This window comes from Neovison vison, chromosome 7 (assembly GCF_020171115.1).
Source record: "Neovison vison isolate M4711 chromosome 7, ASM_NN_V1, whole genome shotgun sequence".
NCBI classification, from domain to species: domain Eukaryota; kingdom Metazoa; phylum Chordata; class Mammalia; order Carnivora; family Mustelidae; genus Neogale; species Neogale vison.
The window spans coordinates 178,638,304-178,660,227 of NC_058097.1; the positions used below are offsets into that span (position 1 = coordinate 178,638,304).

At 45.8% G+C, this 21,924-nt stretch overlaps 1 protein-coding gene across 2 annotated transcripts in view; it reads left to right on the plus strand.

Moving 5' to 3' along the window:
- Nucleotides 1–1,885: 1,885 nt before the first annotated feature.
- The window catches only part of KIAA1549L (KIAA1549 like), a 113,285-nt gene continuing 93,246 nt past the window's right edge, over nt 1,886–21,924 (plus strand). For both annotated transcript variants that reach the window (XM_044259048.1, XM_044259049.1), the window contains exons 1-7: nt 1,886–4,041; nt 4,952–5,572; nt 7,570–7,685; nt 10,136–10,355; nt 11,417–11,550; nt 18,453–18,615; nt 20,211–20,270. In XM_044259048.1, the coding sequence (XP_044114983.1) occupies nt 1,887–4,041; nt 4,952–5,572; nt 7,570–7,685; nt 10,136–10,355; nt 11,417–11,550; nt 18,453–18,615; nt 20,211–20,270 (3,469 nt within the window). In that variant the 5' untranslated portion in view covers nt 1,886. The remainder of the gene's footprint in view (nt 4,042–4,951; nt 5,573–7,569; nt 7,686–10,135; nt 10,356–11,416; nt 11,551–18,452; nt 18,616–20,210; nt 20,271–21,924) is intronic.

A 21,924-nucleotide genomic window follows, 5' to 3' on the forward strand; every position in this document is an offset into this window, starting at 1 on the left:
TGCTTGGGCAGGGATGACTGGGAATCTTGGCTCATCTGGGACTGTTGCCTGGAGTACTTACATGGCCTCACCATGTGGCTCAGGTTGCTCACAGAGTCGTGGCTATTTCCAGGAGGAAGAGTGAAGAAATATATGGAGAACAAGACTTCCAAAAGGCCAAGTGGAAGCTGTCTGGCCTTTTGTGATGGTAGCCTTGGAAATCATGTGGCATTGCTTCCACCATACGGTAATTGGTTGAATGGTCTCAGGCCACTCAGCTCCAGGATGAGGAGACATAGACCTCACCTCTTAATGGGAGGCGTACAGGAGAAATTGCAGCCATTAACACACACACACACATATTTAAAGGACTAGATTATCTGAAAATTGAAAGGGATCTTCGAGGATGACCTATTTCAGTCCTCTACTGTGGCTCAACTCTTTCACAACTTTCCAGCCATCCCACGCCTGGATCACTGTGGGGACAGAGTGGTTCCTTCTGTTCTCTTTTGTTATCCATGCCCACCACTTTCCAGCCTGTTCTGTTCTTCACTCCATAGTCAGAATGCTTGTTCTAAAACACAGATTTGCTCCTGTACATCACCCATCTTCACCTACCCACACCACTCCACTTCAAACCAGATTTCATAACTTCAACTCCCCTTGCTTTGTTTCTGTCAGGTAGTTCTGAGGTTTTTAGGTAATGGAGAAAGCTCTCGAAGTAGATTTTCTTTTTTATTCTTAATTTAAAATATGACTTAAGGGCACTTGGCCACCTCTGGGGTCATGAACACCATCAACACTGCAGAACCATGGAAAGGGGGACCAGAGAATCATCCGGCAAGATTGTTTCTCTTCCCAAGCATGAAATTTCCAGCTTTCTGCTCAGTTATGTCCTTGCCTCCTTTCCTGTGGAGCTCACCATTTTGAGCCCCTCCCTCCTTTCCTTTCTACCTGCAGCTTTATACAGGAAATGTTGGTGCTGACCATCTGAATTCTCTGTAGGTGCTTGTAGTGACCCTGGGTCTTGTGAGGTGTCTCTAGTCCTCTGTTGGATGTGAATAACTTATCTTTCAGAGAGGAAGACTTAGGGTCCTAAAAAGACATTTGCATCCAGATACACAGTTCTCTCATTTTGCATTTTGGGTTCTTGCATCGGGTTCATTTTGGTGTCATTGGCCATGGCAGGTGGTCATGTTGCTCTTCGATTTTCTAGGTTGTGAGTTTTTCAGTCCAACCCTTATAGGTGACACACAAAAAAAGATTTAAGATACACAGGTGTCTTCTGCATCTTTGCTCAAATATGACTTTATCAGAGACTGTGGCTCACCATCCCTGCCCCGGAGGGTAGCTGCCGCATCTGCACCTGTGTAATGACGTCATTGTCTGAATATGTTTAATGAGTCTTCTGCACTGGGGCACAGCTCTGTGAGATGGGGACAGTGCCTGCCATGCCCACCCCTTCTCTCCAGAACCTCCAGGACCTTCCAAAGCAGGCACTTGGTGATCTGCTGATGCCTGACCATGTGATATTTTGTTTCTCAGGAGTAGACAATCTACAGATAACAGTCAGCCCGACCCCAGAGTCATTTCCTCACGGGAAAGCGTTACCGATTTCACCAACATGGCCTTTCTCAGAAGTCCAGTCTTCCTTGGCAGCGGCCAGAATCCAGAATGTGCTGGGACCATCCCCTGACAACACGAGCGTGCTGCAGCTCCCCCGAACACCTCCGCCGAAGACACACCGCAGAGCTAGGGCTCACGGGGACTTCTCTTCCTCCCCTTACCAAGGAAGTGGCCATAGCGCCTTCCTCGAGCCTTCCAAGGATTCCACGGAGTCTGTGGTCCAGCCGAGACCTCAAGGGGGAAAAGACGCAGCCTCCATGTCAGGTTTGCCTCACACCAGCATGCTCCCCTCCTTGTCCACGATCCCATCTCAGCCAGTATGGGTAGGGACTCCTTCCATTACCACACAGCATGCCCCACGATCAGACGTGCTCCCGTTTCTCCCTCCACCTTCACCCTCCTCATTGGCTTCTGACTCACCTCATTCCATTGTCTTTTCTAAACCAGCCGAACCACCCACCCAAGTGCCTTTCTTCCCCCAAACAGCTCCTCCTGGCTCCTCTTTAGCTATTAGCATAGCTAATTCCCCAATCCCATTCGCTGGTGAAATGAACCACACTCCATCCAAAAATGCCCTTGATTTGCTAGGCATCCCTCATCTAGGTTTTTCTGGATCCTCCACAGGACAGCGGCCCGAGCTGCCCCCTACAGCAGGTCCTCACTCCGCAGGCTCCCCCATACCTGCGTTTTTGAGCTCCGTGGCAGAACTGCCTCACCTGCCTCCTGTTCCCCTAGTACCTGGAAGTCTTCCTCGGCGTCCAGATGGACCGCCTTCACAGGCAGTGGCGGAAGGGGCTTCAAGTCCTACATCCATCCACTCTGTGGAAACTGGGGTGGCCAAGGGCATGCACAGTGAGGTGTCTTTGCCGACTTCTAAGAGTGCAGCAGCCGCTGCTGTGACCCAGGAGGCTGTGTCTTTGCTTTCCCAGACTGCAAGATCTGGGGCAGTGGAAACGACCACCAGAAAGCTAGCCCCTGCTACTGCAAATGACTCCACTCACCCACTGCATTTGCCAGCTGCTCCAGAGAATTCCAAAGGGCCCACTTTTTCGGCAGAACACACGGCTTCCTCGTTGGTGCCTTCTCCTCTGCCTCTCCCCACTGCCAGCCGAGGGCAAGCCATCCTTTCTGGGGCACGGAACATCACAGCAGCCGACTATCCCTCCCCACCCACTTTCACCCAGCTGACACAGAATCAGGCTTCCCCATCCACTGCACCCCTAAAGCCAGCTCCTCAAGAAGAGGGCACCAGTGGGTCCCCTCCGACCGCAGCTACAGACTTCCCCGGGTCTAGCAAATCTCCTGATCTCCTTTCTGCCTCTCTTCTGCGGGAGGAAGAGAGCATGACAGCTGTTTTAAAGAAAAACGAAAAGGCAAACTTGACAGTTGCTCTCCAGACCCTTCCAAGAAAAGACATTCTGAGTCTTCACACTGTAAATGGGTTCCCCTCTGATTCCAGCACGGATCATATTTCATCTTTTCTCCTTACAACACTGAGAACAAAACTCCCTTCAGAATCAGCGCTCCCTTCCATGCTGTCCGCACGAGGCCCCCAGACTATTCTCCCAACCCCGCGCTCGTCCAGCGCCAACCCAGAGGCTCTTGCAGCTGCAGAAGGCCGCTCTGAGTCACCAGTCCCAACGTCCCAACAGGTGACAGCATTTCCCTCCTCTGCTGAGGTCTATGATTTCTCAACAAGGAGAGGTGTTTTAAAGCCAGCGACCACAGATGTTTTCGGGAGTTCTCTTCCCACAGAAACTGGATCCCTCTCCATACAGCCAATGAGATCTGGCTTGCAGCAGCAGACAAATTATGATTTAAATGGGCACACCGTTCACTCCACCCGTTGGGAAACTCATTCAGCTTCAACTCCTCCTCCCAGTGGTTCAACTTTAGCGGCCAGAACAATAAAATCTTCAGATCTCAGAGCTACTGCTGCGCCATTAGTAACTGCAGAAGGCTTCACCGTCCAGCATCCTGCCCTTCGTACCAGCGCCAACCAGCCTGTCCCACAGTCAGAGGTTACCATGGTTGGAAACCATACGGACGTGGTGTCCTTAACTGGTGCCTATTCCAGAGACTTCCAAACAGCTGAGGTTGAAAAGGACCCATCCACAGGCCAACACGCTGCATCTCATCCCCGTCTCCAGCTGCCTGGGCATGCAACACCTGCTCTTTTGCCAGGCTCTCCAAGGCTGACTTATGCGGCCCGCGTCCACGAAGTGCTTTCAGACGGAATAGATAGGAGTCTCTCCATTTCCAGTGATGTCTATCCATCTCCTGAGATAAGTGCTTCTCCACCATTCCAGAGACCCTTGAGAGATCACACGACGGCTGAGTTTCCTCTACCAAGCAGGGCCGGACTCAGGACCCCGTCCAAAGTACTGCTGGCTTCTCAGGGCCCCGACAAACGGACAGGTGCAGCCACGCGTGCAGGTAGTTGGTTTCTTGGTACCCCCCAAATAGTTAGGACTGCTTCTGTGGACAAAGGACCTTCAAGTTCAACACAGACACCCGGCTTTGCTTAGAAGGAGCAGAAACACACTTTGAGGGTGATGAACAAGTTAGGGGTCCCCAAAAGTCCTGTCCTTTATCCTCTGCTGACTTGAGTTTTTTGAAAGTACAGTCAGTCTCCGGCTTAAAAGAGTTTGACTTACAATTTTTCAGCTTACAACAGTGCAAAAGTCACAGGCATTCGGTAGAAATCACACTTCGAATTTTGAGTTTCGATTTTTAACCCGGGGTAGCGATAAGTTGGTATGGTCCTCTCCAGTGGTGCCAGGCAGGGCAGCGGGCCACAACTCCCAGCCGGCCACGGGACCATGAAGGTCAGCAATGATACGATTACAACCATCTCGTACCCACACCACTATTCCTTCACTTTCAGTACAGTGTTCAACAAACTACGTGAGGTATTCAGCACTTTATTGTAAGACAGGCTGTGTTGGATGGTTTTGAGCAACCGTAGGCTACGGTAGGTATTACGAGCATGGTTAAGGTGGGTTGGCTAAGCCAGGATGTTCGGTAGCTTAGGTGTATTACATGCATTTCTGATTTATGATATTTTCAACGTAATGATAGGTTTATTAGGACAGAACCCCATCGTAAGGGGAGAAAGAGCTCCATTCAGAATTTAAACATCCTTATTGCCAACCACAGGTTTCTGTAAGGGACATTCTCACTGTGGGTAATTGACTTAACGAACCTAGAACCATTTTGCCCAAATTCCAGAGTACAGAGACTGTTCTCAGCAGCAAACCCGCAAGTTCCATCCATCTGTCACCACCACAAGTGACACGTGCCCTGCGGACCAATGACAGACTTCGCTTTTTTCCCCTCTTTGCAGTGGACCCCTCCGTGTCGTCCAGGGCGGAACCAACAGCAGCAGCCACCCCTGCAGCTACGTCGTTCCCGGGGAAATCAAGTCCACGGGCGCTGTCTGCAGCCCTGATCGCCAAGGGCCCTGGCAGTAACCCTTCGGCCGTGGCCTCGGGATTAGTTAAGAGCAGCTGGACCGCTGCGCTAGCTAAAAATGCCACAAACAACACAGCGCCTGGCCCAAAGACGACAGCGGGGGCTGTGCATCCGACCTTCTCCTTCACGCCAACCTACATGTTTTCCAGAACAGCACACACCGTGAGTGCTCACACAGCCATGCAAGGGAACGCAGGCACCGCCTCTGGCCTGCTGTCCACGACACACCTCCCCAGGAAACCACAAGCCATGCACACGGGCCTTCCCAACCCCACCAACCCAGACATGCCCCGGGCAGCCACCGCCCGCCCGCTGACCATCACAGCAGCCTTGACGTCCGTCACCGCCCCCGGGAGGGCCACCCGCTTGCCACCCGCGCTGGCGGGAAATACAGATGCCGCTCTCCCCGCTGCGTCAGCTTCCGTGGTCACCACCGGCAAAATGGCGTCCAACCTGGAGTGTCAGATGTCCAGTAAGCTCCTGGTGAAGACAGGTAAGAGTCCGCTGTCCTGATTTTACTTGAAAGTGGCAATCATGCCCTGGTCTCAGAGACGTAGCAGAATTATTTGAGTTCTTTGAGATGAGTGGTTCTTAACCAGGGACAGTTTGGCTCCTTCTCCCCCAGAAGGCATCAGGCCGTGTCTGGAGACTGTGTCTGTGACATGAAAGGGAGGTAGGTCCCCATGGACCTACAGCAAAGGATCATCCAGCCCCAAATGTCACAGTGCTGAGGTTGAGAACCCCTGGTCCTTATCATAAGTGATGGCGGAGAGGGGGAGCTTTATGGAACATGGGGTCTAGTCCCGAGGTCCGTCCCGATATCAGAGGCCCCTGGGGAAGCCACTGCTGCCGGTGGGTGGGGGAGGGTGGTCTGAGAAGGTGAACGTGTAGTAAGTTTTCCTGCAGAACAAATCAGGGATGTGTCACATAAAGGAATGAGCTGGTTAGTAAGATGGCAAATCTCGGAAGCCCTACAGAATTCAGAAAGGCTTTTGTTAGCTGTTTTGTCAGTCGGCAGATGGTAAAAGTACAGCTGTGTGATGAAGATGCCCAGGACTCCTTCGGATGTTGCAAAGGAGGCCTTGAGAAAGCTGGGTGGTGTCTGTTGTCTCGAGCTGCACCTCCCGGTGGCAGCCCAGCAGGCCAGGAAGGCCTAGGGCGCTTTCATCTGTGGCAGTGTTTACTCTAAAAATCATCAGACACGTTATTTGAAAGAGCATGCGAGTGCTGAATGCTTGAGTCCCGCCTTCCTCTTCGCCCCACAAAGGATTAAGTGAAATTATATCTTAAGACATACCCTATCCTAAAATGGGAAATTGTGAAACTAGGCGTATAGCAGAAAGTACACTATTGCTTTCTGTTTCTTAAGAAATTATACCATCTGGTTTTCCACTCCCCCTGCTCTGACAAGCAGGCCACCCCAACCACCTAGATGCAGAAGTCTGGAACATTCTCCCCCACTTCTGTGTCTCTCCCTATCATTCCAGCCACACCTGGCCCACCACAGGGGCCCTTCGGTTCTAAATCCTTGAATACCCCTTCTCTCCGTCCCCACTGCCCCTTCTCTGATTCACGCTGTCCTCACTCACCTCTATTTCTGCAACAACAACCAAATTTATCTCTCTGCCTTAGACTAGCCACCCCCCGCCCAATCTGTTCTCCAGTCTGCAGGCAACGGAATTCTCTAAAATGAATGCCTTCGCTGAAAACCCCTCGCTTCCCGGAGCCAGCAGGACCAAGCCTAAACATGTATACTGAGGGGCACTGCTTCTCACCACTGTGTCTTTGCTCTTGGTCTTCTCTCTGCTGGGAATGGCTGGGGGTGGGGGTGTCCCTCTCCTGTTGGCCAAGCTCGTTCCCTGTTATCCTTCAGGACTCAGTGGAAGCTTCAGGAAACCTTCCCTGAACCCCACCCCCTTGCCCAAGTCTGGGCTGGATGTTCCTCCTGAAGCCTCAGACAGCCTGGGAGGCTTCCCTTCAAATAACACCTGTCACATTCAGTCACAGGTGCCTGTTGTCCACCCCAGGTCTCCATCCCGCTCTCTGTCCCACTTATAGGGTGCGGGGCTGCCCCTGCCTCATTCAGGCTGTTTTAGGCTGCAGGACCTTACTCATCAGCTTGCACATCAGCAGGCTGTCAGGGAACGCTCTTGTCGGAATTTTCTTGCATGCATTTTCTTACTGACCCATTGGGGCCAGGCACCGCTGAACCCAGTTTTCAAAGGCAAAGGCAGCGTTTGTCAGAAATGAAGTGCAGCCGGCATATTAGCTCTCTCTCCTCTAGGATCACACCAATATGAGGCCTCTCTTCTTGGGACTTGAGTGGGACGGAGAGAGCTACTACCCCAGCCTGCCGCTCTCATTGGTTGGACCTGTGGTCACCAGCTTTATTCAGAACTTGCAGGAGGTGGAGGGTGGAGAGGAGAGGGGAACCCCAGGAGGGGGTCTGCTGCCTTACCCTGATGGCCGTGCTTCTGTTTGGTCCCACAGTTCTCCTTCTGACCCAGAGGAGAGTGCAGATCAGTGAAACCTTGAAGTTCAGTATAGCCAAAGGGCTCACGCAGGCATTACGGAAGGCTTTCCATCAGAATGACGTCTCAGCTCACGTAAGCCCCTCGCTTTTGTAATTAAACTAAGCCCTCTATATTCTCCTCTTGGACCCCGAGTACGTCTAGATTTTCCTCCTCTCTGGGTACCATGATCACACATGTCAGAAGTAACATCTTCCTTCATTTTGGCGAACAGCTCATATGTGGTGACTGGAGAGAAAAAGGCCAAATTTTGAGGTGGAAAATGGAGGTTAATTGCCTTATGTCTTTTTTTTTTTTTTTTTTTCCAAGCCTGGGTATACTGTTTTAAGTCATACCATTATCCCATTGTTTAGGGAAAGTATTGGATATTGTTAGTCTAATTCTCAAGAAACTGTCCATTGCTTTTCCCTTCATCTTCCTCAGCATTGTAAATGGTGATTTATTTCTGGACATTTATTTTTTTTTAAAGATTTTATTTATTTATTTGATAGAGAGAGAGAGAGAGATCACAAGCAGGCAGAGAGGCAGGCAGAGAGAGAGGAGGAAGCAGGCTCCCTGCTGAGCAAAGAGCCCGATGTGGGGCTCGATCCCAGGACCCTAGGATCATGACCTGAGCCGAAGGCAGCGGCTTAACCCACTGAGCCACCCAGGTGCCCCTATTTCTGGACATTTAAAAATTATTGTAAATTGAGTCCAACTTTGTTTCAATAGCCAGCAGCAGACAGGGGAATAAAACATTTTTTCCCCCAAACGCTTTAATGCCAGGTACTATTTAACAACTGTCCGCTGATTCCCATGGCATAGCCAAGGGATGGAACCCTCACTTTGCACTCTTTGGGATTGATGCCAAGTTTTAAAGCCCTAAATGTGATTGGCAGTTGGTGGATGGCCCTTTCCACCACTTAGAAATAGCAGTCCAGCTTTTTCCCCCCTGAGGCTTGTCTTGCAGCTGCATTCGGCTTCATGGTCTCCACAACCACACCGAGGACTAGAAATGAGGTTTGCTACATAGTTTATTTGTCATTGTCAATCTCTTTTTGTTGGGGTGGGGGAGGATGGGGAGGAACAGAGAGAAAGGGAGAGAATCTCAAGCAGACTCCATGCTGAGCAGGGAGCCTGGCACAGGGCTGGATCCCAGGACCCTGAGATCATGATCTGAGCCGAAACCAAGAGTCAGATGCTCAACTGACTGAGCCACCTGGGCGCCCCTGTCAATCCCTTTTGTATAATTCTGAGAGAAAACAAAGAAAGACAGACAGACAGACACACACACAGAGAGAGAGAGAGAGAGAGAAAGAAAGAAAGAAAGAAAGAAACTCATCTCATGAAAAGCATCTGTGGTTTCTGCACCAGAAACTACTTGAAAGTTGAAAATGTGAGTATTTCTGTTTGGTCACCTGACATGTAATTTTCAAACTTAGTTGTTTGCAAACTACCTTCAGTGTTTATCTTTTCTGCATTTCATCGCAGACCACTGTCACAATTAGTTATGAATTCATTTTTTAAAAATCAGCCCATTTAAAAAAAAACTTTTGAAAGGATGTTTGATATTACTGGTGGAACTCGGGATCATTTGCCACAAATAAAAGGTAATAAAAATGAGAGTAATGGTAATAACTTGGTAAATGCAAGCTAAACATTATTGCTTGAGGAAGGCTCTAAGGCTGATGTCCCCCATGTCTTTTTGTTTCAACATATGATTAGCCAGCATTAGAGAGGTACTATAAATAAATAATCCCCAAGCTGAGACTTGCTCCTCAAGGTCATTAGGATTGGAGCGGGGAGTCACTTTCTTAACCACTTTCTTAGTTGTTTTTTCTCAAATAAAGAAATAAATCTTTTTTTTTTTAAACCACTAAGAAAGCAAAATGAAATAAGAAAGAAAATCTAAAGCCTCAAAATCTTCCATTTGGGTCAGAAAGAACTCAGCGCATCAGTGTCTCTTAGGACTCAGTTTTAAGAGAGATTGTCCTCAGTCCCTCCCCATCCTCACCTAGGTCCTGAACTAACTTATGAGCCAGGAATAAACTGAAGTCTGAATAGTTCTTCTCTTAGCTTTTAGAAAGAGGAATTCACCTCCTTTACTACCTAATCCCTGTCCTAAAGAAACCCTCACTTCATCTATCACTTCTGCCTTTTAATTTTCGTGAGTGATAAGAGAGCTGTTTTTCTGAGCCTTTCGTCTCTGGAAATCTCTTTTGCCTGCCATCTCCTCTCTGCCTTCTTGGGTGACTTTTGGTGTTCACAGGATTATACTGAGGCATTTAAGGAATCAACAAAATCCCCCCAGATTTAATTCAATCCCACGTAGGTTGGAAATAAATTACGTTTTGTTGTATTGAGACTGATGTTTTGAGACTTGCCAGTCCACATATGCTTCATAGGATTATTAGAATGTTTGTTGAATAAGAACAACTTGTTCCCCAGCCATGCTAAACAACAATGGTGGTTCTAAGAAATACCAAGAAGAACTTAAAGTACTGTGGAAATTAACACCGAGTCCTGTGGGTCTGTTTGTTTTGTAGGTGGACATTCTGGAACATTCTCATAACATCACTGTGGGTTATTATGCTACCAAAGGGAGGCTCGTGTACTTGCCTGCTGTGGTGATCGAAATGCTGGGTGTTTACGGGGTCAGCAACGTCACCGCAGATCTGAAGCAGCATACCCCAAACTTGCAGTCGGTGGCAGTCCTTGCCTCCCCGTGGAATCCCCAGCCTGCCGGCTACTTCCAGCTGAGAACAGGCAAGTACCTCAGAGAGAAAGGATTCCCCTCCATTCTGGAATCAGGGGCAGTATCAAGAGGACACCTGTTTAAAGACTCCCATACTAGCTGTTCTGTCATTTTTTATTTATTTATTTTTATTTTATTATTTTTTTAAAAATATTTTATTTATTTATTTGACAGAGAGATAGATCACAGATAGGCAGAGAAGCAGGCAGAGAGAGAGGAGGAAGCAGGCTCCCTACTGAGCAGAGAGCCCGATGCGGGACTCGATCCCAGGACCCTGAGATCATGACCCGAGCCGAAGGCAGAGGCCCTAACCCTCTGAGCCACCCAGGCGCCCCTGTTCTGTCATTTTTTAAAGTCTGGTGTACCTTCCTCAAAGGGCCCTGCTAAGGAACTGTCCAAGTTCCTTGCACATAAACTTAAACTTCCCAATCCTGGATTTATTAGAAATAGTCCTTTGCGGGAGCCTCCCTTCTCAGTTTATATAATTTGTACTTTATGAGCAGCAAGCACCATATTTTTCATTCTTTTCTGTATTACCTTTGAATAGCAGTTAACTCCTGAACATCTATAAGATCTATGCTTTGGAGCAGCACGTCCCAGATGCCCCTGAATCAGAGTCTCTGAGCTTAGGCCTTGGAATCTTTTTCTCAAGCTCCTTCGTGATTCTGATCAGGTGACTGGCAAACCACGAGAGTGGGGAAACCATTGAAATTCAAAGACTTGACCAGTTTAGTGATGCTGATCAGCTGACTTTTCTCCCCACTCCAAAGAAATAGAAGGTGTGGTCTCTCTTTGATTTGTATCATTCTTGGAGCAGATGTCTGCATGGTCCAACCAAATGATCCCCAAATCTTTCCCATCAGAGGGGACCTTGGGTTTGATTATGCTTTTGATTCTTCTCTATTATAAGTCATTTTAAGGCTCACTTCCAACACTACAACCAAACCTTGTCCGTCCTTATTTGCCTGATTTCTCGGATGTAAAATCGGGCTGTTTTATGTGATGACTGCTGTGAGTTCCAAGACCAAGACACAGAGGTCTGGTGAGTGCTGACCCGTTACTCTGGTTCTAGTGCTGCAGTTCGTGAGCCAGTCCGACAACATCCAGTCCTGCAAGTTTGCTCAGACGATGGAGCAGCGGCTGCAGAAGGCCTTCCAGGATGCCGAGAGGAAAGTCCTGAATACCAAAAGCAACCTGACCATTCAGGTGAGAAGGAGGGCGCGTCAACGGTGTAGTTGACAGACGCCAAGCGTAACGCGAATGTTGGCAAGAGGTGACTTGGTCTCCTGTTTCAAAGCTGTCTGGTGTAAATGTAACTCTGTATTTAGGGCAGGGGGTATAGACAGGAGGAGGTGCCACTCTGGGGCCCCCTGAGTCGAGTCAGTCCCAGCACCGATAAGGATGTCTGCGGTATGGCTGTGACAAGAGGAATGCTGTTAGCTCTATAACCTGCTATGGTTTGGGATTTTATATCTATTTTCCCAGGGGAAGCTTCCTCAGGCCTTCCCAATACATTTGTTATTTTGTTTTGTATTGTCTGTTTGTTTAGACAGAGAGAGTGGGGACACATGAGTCAGGCAGAGGGGCAGAGGGAGTGGGGAAGGGAATCCCAAGCAGGGCTCCATTTTCATTGCAGAGCTGGGCACGGGGCTCAGTCTCACGACCCTGAGATCATAACCTGAGCCAAAATCAAGAGTCAGATGTTTAAGTGACTGAGCCCTCCCAGACTTCCCAATATATTTACTACTTTAAAAATTGAACTAGATATACCTTATAAGATATAGTCACATAAAATAAGTCAGATGTCTCCTAAAATGAGTTGATTCTGAATAGCTAATGCATCAAGTTTTGCCTATCCTGTGATTTGCTTTGAGTTATTTTCCAGACATCTATATGAACAATCACCTTAGTTTAAATAAATACATACACATATACATGTACATTTTAAGTTTGGGGCTCACCATATGCCAGGACTGTGCTAGGTGTTTTAGAAATATTTTGCTACATAAAACTCAAGACATCCTTCTGAAGTATTATTATCACCATTTCACAGAAGATGGAACTGAAAGTCTAAGAAACTTCCAGAAAGTCACACAGTTGGTAAAGAAGGAAACAAGGACTTGAGTCAAAGCCCATAATCTTACCCACTGTGCTATAGTATGGAATGTTTGACAAACACATGAATTTTTCCCAGGAAAATCCCACTACTGGCATACTATATTTCAGTTTCCTGGACTTACAGTAGGCATGCCACCAAAAACTTCTCTCAGACCCACTTTCTTGCAATTATGTAACTAACACCTTTTTTTTTTTTTTTTTTTTTTAATAAGCTCCATACCCAACATAGAGCCCAGTGTAGGGCTTGAACTCTCAGATTAATACCTGAGCTGAGATCAAGAGTCAGACAGTTGACTGAGCCACCCACATGGCCCAAGACAGATTCTATTAAATGATATTCATCCAACCCTCAAATCTCTCTGATTAACTGTACAACCCAATGTCTCTGTTTTTACCGAACTAAATCCTTTGCAATGAAACCCAGTAGTTTTGAAATGGACATTTAGCATAAGCGAATTATCAGCAAAGCCAATATGATGTAGAAAGCACACAATTTAATTTGAACAAGCAGCTTTCCTTTTCTAGATTTATCCAAAGTCTATGTGGAAGTATCTCATTGTGATTTGGCTCATAGTAGATTAAGATCTAAAAAACGTGTCACCAACATAAGATTTATGTAAGAAGTATGACTCAGCTCCCTTGTGGGAGATCTTTTCTTTCTAATTGGATTTGTGATCCTCACAGGTGCATGATTCTGGCTCGGGCTTGGCATTTTCTGATTGTTTTCAGGAAGCAAAGACCCACTGAGCACCTGCTATTCATTCAGGCACTGGGAGAGACACCAAGATAAACAAGTTGCCTTTGGCCTTAAGAACACTTTCTCTGTGTTCTATGATAGTCATGGGCCACTAGATGAAACTTTGTAAAGCAAGTAACCAAGTGTCTTTGGAAAAGACTGTAACAGACCCTTTGAAAACTGTGTCTAAATAGATTTAAATGTTCTTGAACATTTCAGCAGCTCTAGAAATGAATGGATAATTAGGTGAATTATTTCATTAACCTTGTTTTGCTTTTTCCCATGGCTGACAGGAAGCCCAGGACAAGTTTGTTGCCTGGATTTTGGAACCCTCTAGGCCCATATATGTAGCTACATGTTAACCATGCCCCTGGGCTTATTCTAGAACCTGGTTGAGTAATTAATAACTTACCATTTTTTTGTATTAAGTATAATTTGGGGGACATGTTGGGATTCTTTCTGACCATATAAATATTTAATTTGCTCAGAGAGTTGATGAAAAAGTAACTTAAAAAAAAACTTGTATGGCATTGGTATTAGGAGCTAGATTACAGTAGACTGAATTAGGACCTTTTTGGTTATGAATGACAGAATCCAAGCATATAAGACTTAACTAAAAAGAAGTAATTGACTCCTATAACTAAAAGGTTCGCACCCTATTTCCTTTGGGCCCAGTTTGATTCAGGTGCTTATATGATCTCTTCCAGAAATTCTCTCTTTGTCACTTGGCCTTGCCCTGTGCTGGCATCGTCTTCCGGCCCAATGGGGTGGCCCCTGGCACGTTCAGGTTTATCTCATCCTTATTGCTCACAGTCTTCTGGAACCAAAGTGCCTTTTTTGGTGGCATTCCAGTAAAAATCCTGGTATTAGCTCTCAATGGACCCATGTGGACTGTGTGCCCATTTCTGGAGTAGTAACTATGGTCAAGGGGATAAAATGTCCCAATCAACCAGGCCTGACTATTCCCACTCCTGGAACCTGGGTGGGGCAGCCCCACTCAAACAAAGCCCATGAACCCATCTGGAGAGAAGAGGTGTTTCCCTGAGGAAATCTCCGTCATAAAGGAAAGGAGAATGGATTCTGTGCAGGCAAAACAACAGCCTTCCATTCTATCAGTCTTTTTTAGGTCTCATTAGCTAAATGAATTGTGGCATAATGAGTGAGAAGTAAGAGAAAAGGTCAGAAGCCACAGGAGCCTAAGAGTAAAGGGGTAGTAGGACAGTGCCCTCTGTAGGGGCTGCTTTACTGGGGACAGGGCATGACTTTCAGGGAATACTGAGATGACCTTGGTCTCAGGCCTGTGAACCTCTTATTGATGAAACTAGTGTTAAATAGTCACCAAGACTGGTCACGCTTTTCTTCGGTATAAAAAAAAATGAGACTATTAAAACCAAGAAGAAAAAAAAAAAGGGTCACTCTGTGTTCATGAATTGGAAGACTTGATTTTGTTAAGATGTCAGTACTGCCAAGAATGATCTACAGATTCTGTGTGATCCCTACCAAAATCTCGGTGATTTTTTTTTTTTTTAATGCGGAGATGGAAAAATCCATCCTAGAATTCATATGGAATCTCAAGGAACCAAGAGTAGCCAAAACAACCTTGAAAAAGAAAAGGTTTCATGCTTTCTGATTTCAAAACTTTTCAGAGGTTTCATGCTTTCTGATTTCAAAACTTACTACAGAGCTACAGCAATCAGAATCGTGTGGTAGTGACATAAAGACAGACATATAGACATGGAACAGAAGAGAGAATGCAAGCATAGATCTTTGCATATATGGTCAAATGATTTTTGACAAGGGTGTCAGGACCACTCAATGGGGAAAAGACAGTCTTTTCAACCAATGGTATTAGAAAACTGGATAGCCACAAATAAAAGAAGGGAACTGGACCTTTATCTAATACCAAATACAAAAATTAACTTCAAAGTGGATCAAAGACCTAAACATGAGAGCAAGAACTATAGGACTCTTTAAAAGAAAACAGAGGAAAAAACTTCATGGTACTGAATTTGGCTAAGATTTCCTGTATAGGACACCAAAAGTATAGGCAACAAAAGAAAAAATAGATAAATTGCACTTCACCAAAATTGAACACCTCTGTGGATCAAAGGGTACAACGGACGATTAAAAGACAAGTCACAGGGGCGCCTGGGTGGCTCAGTGGGTTGAACCTCTGCCTTCGGCTCGGGTCATGATCTCAGGGTCCTGGAATCAAGCCCCGCATCGGGCTCTCTGCACAGCGGGGAGCCTGCTTCCTCCTCTCTCTCTGTCTGCCTCTCTGCCTACTTGTGATCTCTCTCTGTCAAATAAATAAATAAAAATCTTTAAAAAAATAAATAAAAGACAAGTCACAGAACGGGAAAAAATAATTGCCGATCGTATGTTGGATGGGGACTAATATCTAGAATATATAAAGAACCCGTACAACTTAAAAATATAAAAACAACCCCATAAAGAAATGAGCCAAGAGCTTAAATAGACATTTCTCCAAAGATCTGTAGATGATCAATGAATGCACAAAAAAGATGCTTTCCATGACTTATCATGAGGGAAATGCAAATCAAAACCATGAGATGCCACTCTGCATCTATAGGATGGCTATTATAAAAAAAGAGAGTAACGAGAATTGGTAAGAGTGTGGACCACCTGGAACTCTGGACACTGCCGGCGAGCATCTCAAATGATGTAGCTCTGTGGAAAATGCTATCATGGTTCCTTAAAAAATTAAACAGGATCTAGCGATTCTGCTTCTTCTGGGCATATACTCCAAAGAATCGAAAGCAGGGACTCGACCATATTTGTACACTTATATTCACAGCGGCATTATTCACATGAGCCAAAAGAAGCAACCCCAGCGTCCATCCATGGATGAATGGATAAGAAATGTCTTATATCCGTATGACGGGATGTTCTTCATCTCTAAAAAGGAAGGAAATACTGACCCATGCTATAACCTGGACGAACCTGGGGGGCATTATGCAGAGTGAAATAAGCCAGTCGCAAAGAGACAAATACTGTAGGATTCCACTTATAAGAGGTGTTCAATTTTGTCAAATTAATAGAGGCACAAAATAGAATAGAGACAAAAGTAGAATTTTGTCAAATTAATAGAGACACAAAGTAATAGAGACACAAAAAGACACAAAGGTGGCTTTCGGGGGCTGGGAGAGGAAGCAATGGAGAGTTGTTTAATAGGTACAGAGTTTCAGTTTGGGAAGATGAAAAGTTCTGGAAATGGATGGGGATGATGGTGGCAACAACCCGTCACTGTGTCTAGTGCCACTGAGCTGTGTACTTAAAATGGTTAACGGGATGAAGTTTATGTGTATTTTGCCACAGTTTTTTTTAAGTTGCAATTTACCTGATTGAGTATATATGTGTAGAGGTATCCATACTGCAAGTTCTGTGGGCTTCCTTGGGATCCAGTGAGACTAAGTTTTGTTGAAAAGCAAAAAATAGAATGTTCACGCTAGAGATAATGGTTGAAAAGTTATTTTATTTTTTTTTCAATTTATTTATTTTCAGAAAAACAGTATTCATTATTTTTTCACCACACCCAGTGCTCCATGCAAGCTGTGCCCTCTATAATACCCACCACCTGGTACCCCAACCTCCCACCCCCCCCCCAGAAAAGTTATTTTAGTTATGATTTTCGCAGATGGCAGTACGGAGAGGTCTTTTGAATTGTTCAGAAAGAAGCACCTTTCTTTTTGGCTTCCTGGGAAAGAGAGGAATGAGTACTTGTGGCTCAACCACTTTCCCAAAATACTTCCAGAGAGGAGAGAAAGAGTTGACCGGAAGTGTTGACTCAGTGTATCCTAAATCATGGGACTAGAGGCTCTGTGGTAGAGAATTAAATAGAAACTTCCACTTATGGGGAGAAGTGGGAAAGAATGTGAAGAAGCTATTCTTGACAGTCGTCTTAAAAATAGCAGTTAAAAGGAAAGTTGCAGGGGTATTTATGTCTGAATGTGTAAAGTTTTGGGAAAGACAGGATTTCAGTCAGCTCCCTATGGGAAGAGGGGGCACACTCAGATGAAGGTAATTTGACAAAAGTCTAATAAAAGGGACCCTGTGCAGAAGTGTGGGCAGGCTCTAGGGAAACCACGGGGTGAGTGCAGTACCAGAGGCTGTAAGTGTTGGGGCCTGACAGGGTGAGGAGAGGGAGCAGTTATAGGAAGCCAGAGGCTAGAGTTCCCCTACAGGAGCCATGCTGTGGGGAAGGAGTCCCCGACCCTGGTTCTCAGACCTCACTCTCTTCCCTCTGTCCCATATCCGCCCGAGCTCCTTTTAGCTGAAGCCCGAGGAAAAGGAGCCCACTGAGGTTGTCCACAAGGGTCTGCCTCTGGGGGTGTGGAACAGAACACAGGTGGGTGGGTGGCAGGCGAATCTGGAAGGGGGAGGTGCAGACACCAGGATAGAAGCCCACACTGTCTCACCCAATCAAATGACTTCCTACTGCATCTGTTTTTTGAATCTCATCTGTGGGATATTTTTGTCCATACATTGACCCAGAAAACAGCATTTTCCTGTAACTGAAAAACTGACTTCGACAAAATTCGAGAAGAAAATCACACCATCTCATAGTAATATTTACATATTCTATATTGAATTTAATAGGTTGCAGGAAATGTAATCACTCTCTAAAGAGGCTATTTTATATTTCTGAATTCCTTTTGGAATCAGGTTTAATCACTCTGTCTGTTGCCTAAGCTGGTGATCAGCTGTGTAGGAACTTAAAGATTCCCCCAGAATTTAACTTGGGCTTTCTCTGAGCAGTTGAGCCCTCTTAGATGTAATATTTCTATGCTCTATTTTGTATTTTCAGAACCATAAAAGTAACCTGAGTCTCTGTAGCCCCTGGAAAAGATACACACACTCGTTAAAACCTGAAGTCAGACTGCCTGGGTCTGGGTTCAAATCCTGGCTACATCACTTATTATCTGTGTGATCGGGGGCAAGTCTCTTGATCATTCTGGGCCTCAGTTTCCTCCTCTGTAAAATGGAGTCCTAACTGGATACCCCTCACAGGGCTGTGGTGAGCCTTGAATGAGACCACGAGCCCAAGGCCCGACATGCAGAGAGTAACCATAAATGATGAGTGTTGTTATTCTTGTCTCTTTTTTGCTCTTTTTCCCCCTCCCTTTCATTTCCCCCCCTCAACTTCTGCCTAAACTTCTTCCATGGCCTCCATGAAACAGACCCTCATCTTATGGGGCGTGTCTCCCTCCCCTTCCCTCCTGTGTCCATTCAGATGGTGAGCACATCCAACGCCTCCCAGACTGTCACTTTGGTGTATGTGGTTGGCAATCGGAGCTCCTTCCTCAACGGCACGGTCGCCAGCAGCCTCCTCCGCCAGCTCTCGGCTGAGCTGGTTGGGTTCTACCTCACCTACCCGCCGCTCACCATTGCCGAACGTGAGTATGCCCACACCACACGGGGACGCTGCCTTTCCCCTGAGACCCCAGGGTCCTTTCTCCGTTTAACAAACATCTATTGCACATACTAACTCTTTTATCATAAAATAACTGGAATTGGTGATAAACCAGGATTGAATTGATGACAAGTTTATTGCACATTGAAAGTAAGCCCTCGGATTGAACTGATGACAAGTTTATTGCACATTGAAAGCCCTCGCTAGGCGCCTTTAGCTTTCGTGTATCTTCCGTCGTCAAATCCTCACAAAGCACCCTGTAAGGGGGTACAAAGTGAGCCCCACTTCGCAAAGGGGAAAACTGAAGTTCCAAGAGGTTCACGAAATGCTCACTCTCACGTAGCTAATGAGACATGGAACGTGGGGTTTGGACCCAAGCTGCTCGCCTTTGAACTGACAGTAACTGCCCCGTAGGGCATCTGTCCCTGTGACAATCTGGGTTGCGATGGTTTCCGCCACTTCTGTTATCAGCAAATGTTGCCCGGCGTTCGGCCCTTGCGCTGGCTGTAGGTATCACAACACAGCTCATTTGCAATCAGCATCGTGACTTCACTGCATGAATTCTCCATAGTCAGTCCCCTGGCTTGTCTTCCTCTGACACTTCAGTTACATAACCTTCATTACCATGCAGCAGGCACAGACTCCAAAGACAACATGGCCTACATTATGTACCCAAACACTTACTTGGTAGCCAAAGAAAGTCAAGATTGGTGCTGTTAAATTCAATTGTTGATGCATTTCTCAAGGTCACTGGTTACGGTTTGGTGTTTTTTTTAAACACATATTAGCAAGATTGCTTCTATTTCCTTCTGTGGTTACATTTGATACTGTGACTAAATAAAAGGGCGTGTGTGGATGTACCTAGCACAGAGTAGCCACTAAGAAATTTGTTTTGAATGTTTAATGGCAGGCTTTTGTGAATTTCCATATAATAAGGAAAGATGAGTCTGGATTTTAGGGAAAGGTGATCTCAGGAAAGATGGCATTCATTATGTCACATGGCAGCCATGAAGAATTTATTTTCTTTCCTCTTGACATTCTGATAATTACAACTAAAATTTATTGAGCACTTTCTAGGTGGCAGGCACTGCACTAAACCCTTTCCATGAATTAACTCTTATGGTCACCATACCTGCAAAAATATGGGACTTTTTGTCACAAACATTTGGCTAATAATCCACTTAGTCCTTGACACTGGAAAAATCCATTCAAGAGATGATCATTCCTAAAAACATTAGTGATGGTTGGGAAATTTTCACAAAGAAAGCCAGAGTTACTTCTAGCTGTGAGTCTTGATAATGAAGATGTTCCACTTGAGAAGCTTTTGATGGAAAAGAGAACAGAAATCCACAAACCCTAGAAAACTCTTCATCTGAAAGTTAGCTCTTTACTGAGTATTTTACTTTTCAAAACAGCACGATAGTGTTGGCCTGCATGTCCTGGAGTTTCCCTGAGAATTCTCTCAGGGAAATATCAAATTTAGCTGTTTGATATTTTGTCACCTGTGTCCATTTTCCTTAATAATATTTGCATATAAAACCTGTGAAACTAACTTGGTGTGTTTCTTCTTCGTTTTAGCGCTGGAATATCCTAACCTTGATATATCAGAAACAACCAGAGACTATTGGGTAATTACAGGTAATCTCTTATTTTACTCTTTTTTATCCCCTATCAGGTTGGTTTTTTTTTTTTTTTAAACTGCATGTCAGAAGGAGACACCAAAATTTTAAAAATAGTAATTATTATAGTTATAATAATTAAAACTGCATGCTATTCAGTGATAGGATCAGCAGCTTTTCTTTGGTCCTGTTTTATGTCAGGGAATTACTTCCATAGAGCCAGAAGTGGGTAAATTTTTAAGGCTAAGAAAAGATATCACTGAAGGTGAATCTTATTAGATAAACATTTGAAACAGCAACCTATAAAGTCTACTGGCATGCTCTTTGCAAAATGTAGACCAATCAGAAGGTATGGCGGTAACCTGTGGATGTCTGGGGTATGTCCATGGGAATGGTTGTTTACTTAAAGATGGTAGGCCTTTCCACACTGCCCTACAAAACCCCAGTGAAAGGTAGAGGAATGCTAGGCATGCACTTTTCTCTTTCCCCTGGCACACGCCCTACACCTACACTAGTCCTGGTGGAGCCCAGGCGTGTCCTGACAGTGAGGGCGGATGGAAGTAGAGGGTGTTTGGGTGACATTTTCTTTTTTTCCTTGACATTTCCCAGCTGAGCTTTATGAAACAGCAAAAAAAGTTCTTGTTTGTGTTTTTCCAAAGCCAGACAGTTGCTCTCAAAATCTTACAGAAACAAGCGTTCGGAGCAGAGAAGACAGATGTTTGTGGGGGAAGTGACCAGCCCAGCTGTCCATGGCAGTGGAGGGTGGAGGGGAGGATATTAGCTTGGTGGGGCTGCCGTAACAAAGTACCACAGACTTTTGGGGCTTCAGAAGCAGGAATTTATTTTCTCATCATTCTGGAGGCTGGGAAGTCTGACAGCAAAGCATCAGCAGGCTTGGTTTCTTCTGAAGCCTCTCTCCGTGGCTTGTAGATGGCCGTCTTTCCTTTACATCTTCTCTCTGTGTGTGTCTATGTCCTAACCTCCTCTTCTAGTAAGGACACCTGGTATGCTGGATTAGGGCCCACCCGTAGGAGCTTATTTTACCCTAATCACCTCTTTTAGGGCTTTGTCTCCAAATACAGTCCCATTTTGTGGTATGCGGGTTAGGACTTGAATCTATGCGTTGTGGGAGGACACAATTGAACCCATAACAAAGAGGGAGGAATATCCTACAAGTCATGGAGGGTGTGCCTGGAAACCTCACTCCCATCAAACCTGCCCCATCCCCTCTCTCACGTGCTGTCCCAGACAGCAATAGCTAGGGTCTGCCTAGATTCCTACCAAAGGAGCCCACCCACTGCTCAGGGAGGCCTGCTCAAGACCGCTCTGAACCTGCAGAAAATTGCATTTCTTTCTCCCCCACAGAACTATGGCTATGCAGATATTATTTTACCTGCCAAGAAGGGAAACTAAAGAAATGTGTTTTAAAAGGAAAAAAGTTGCACCTGGGTGGCCCAGTCAGTTAAATGTCCTTCTGACTCTTGGTTTTAGCTCAGGTCATGATCTCAAGATCCTGAAATCAAGCCCTGCATTGGGCTCGGACCTGGGCATTGAGTCAGCTTGAGATTCTCTCTCTCTCTCTCTCTCTGCCTCTGCTCCTCTGACCCCTTCCCCAGCCTCCTGATGCTCTCAAAAGAAAGAAAGAAAAGAAAAAAAAGGAAAAAAAAAAAAAA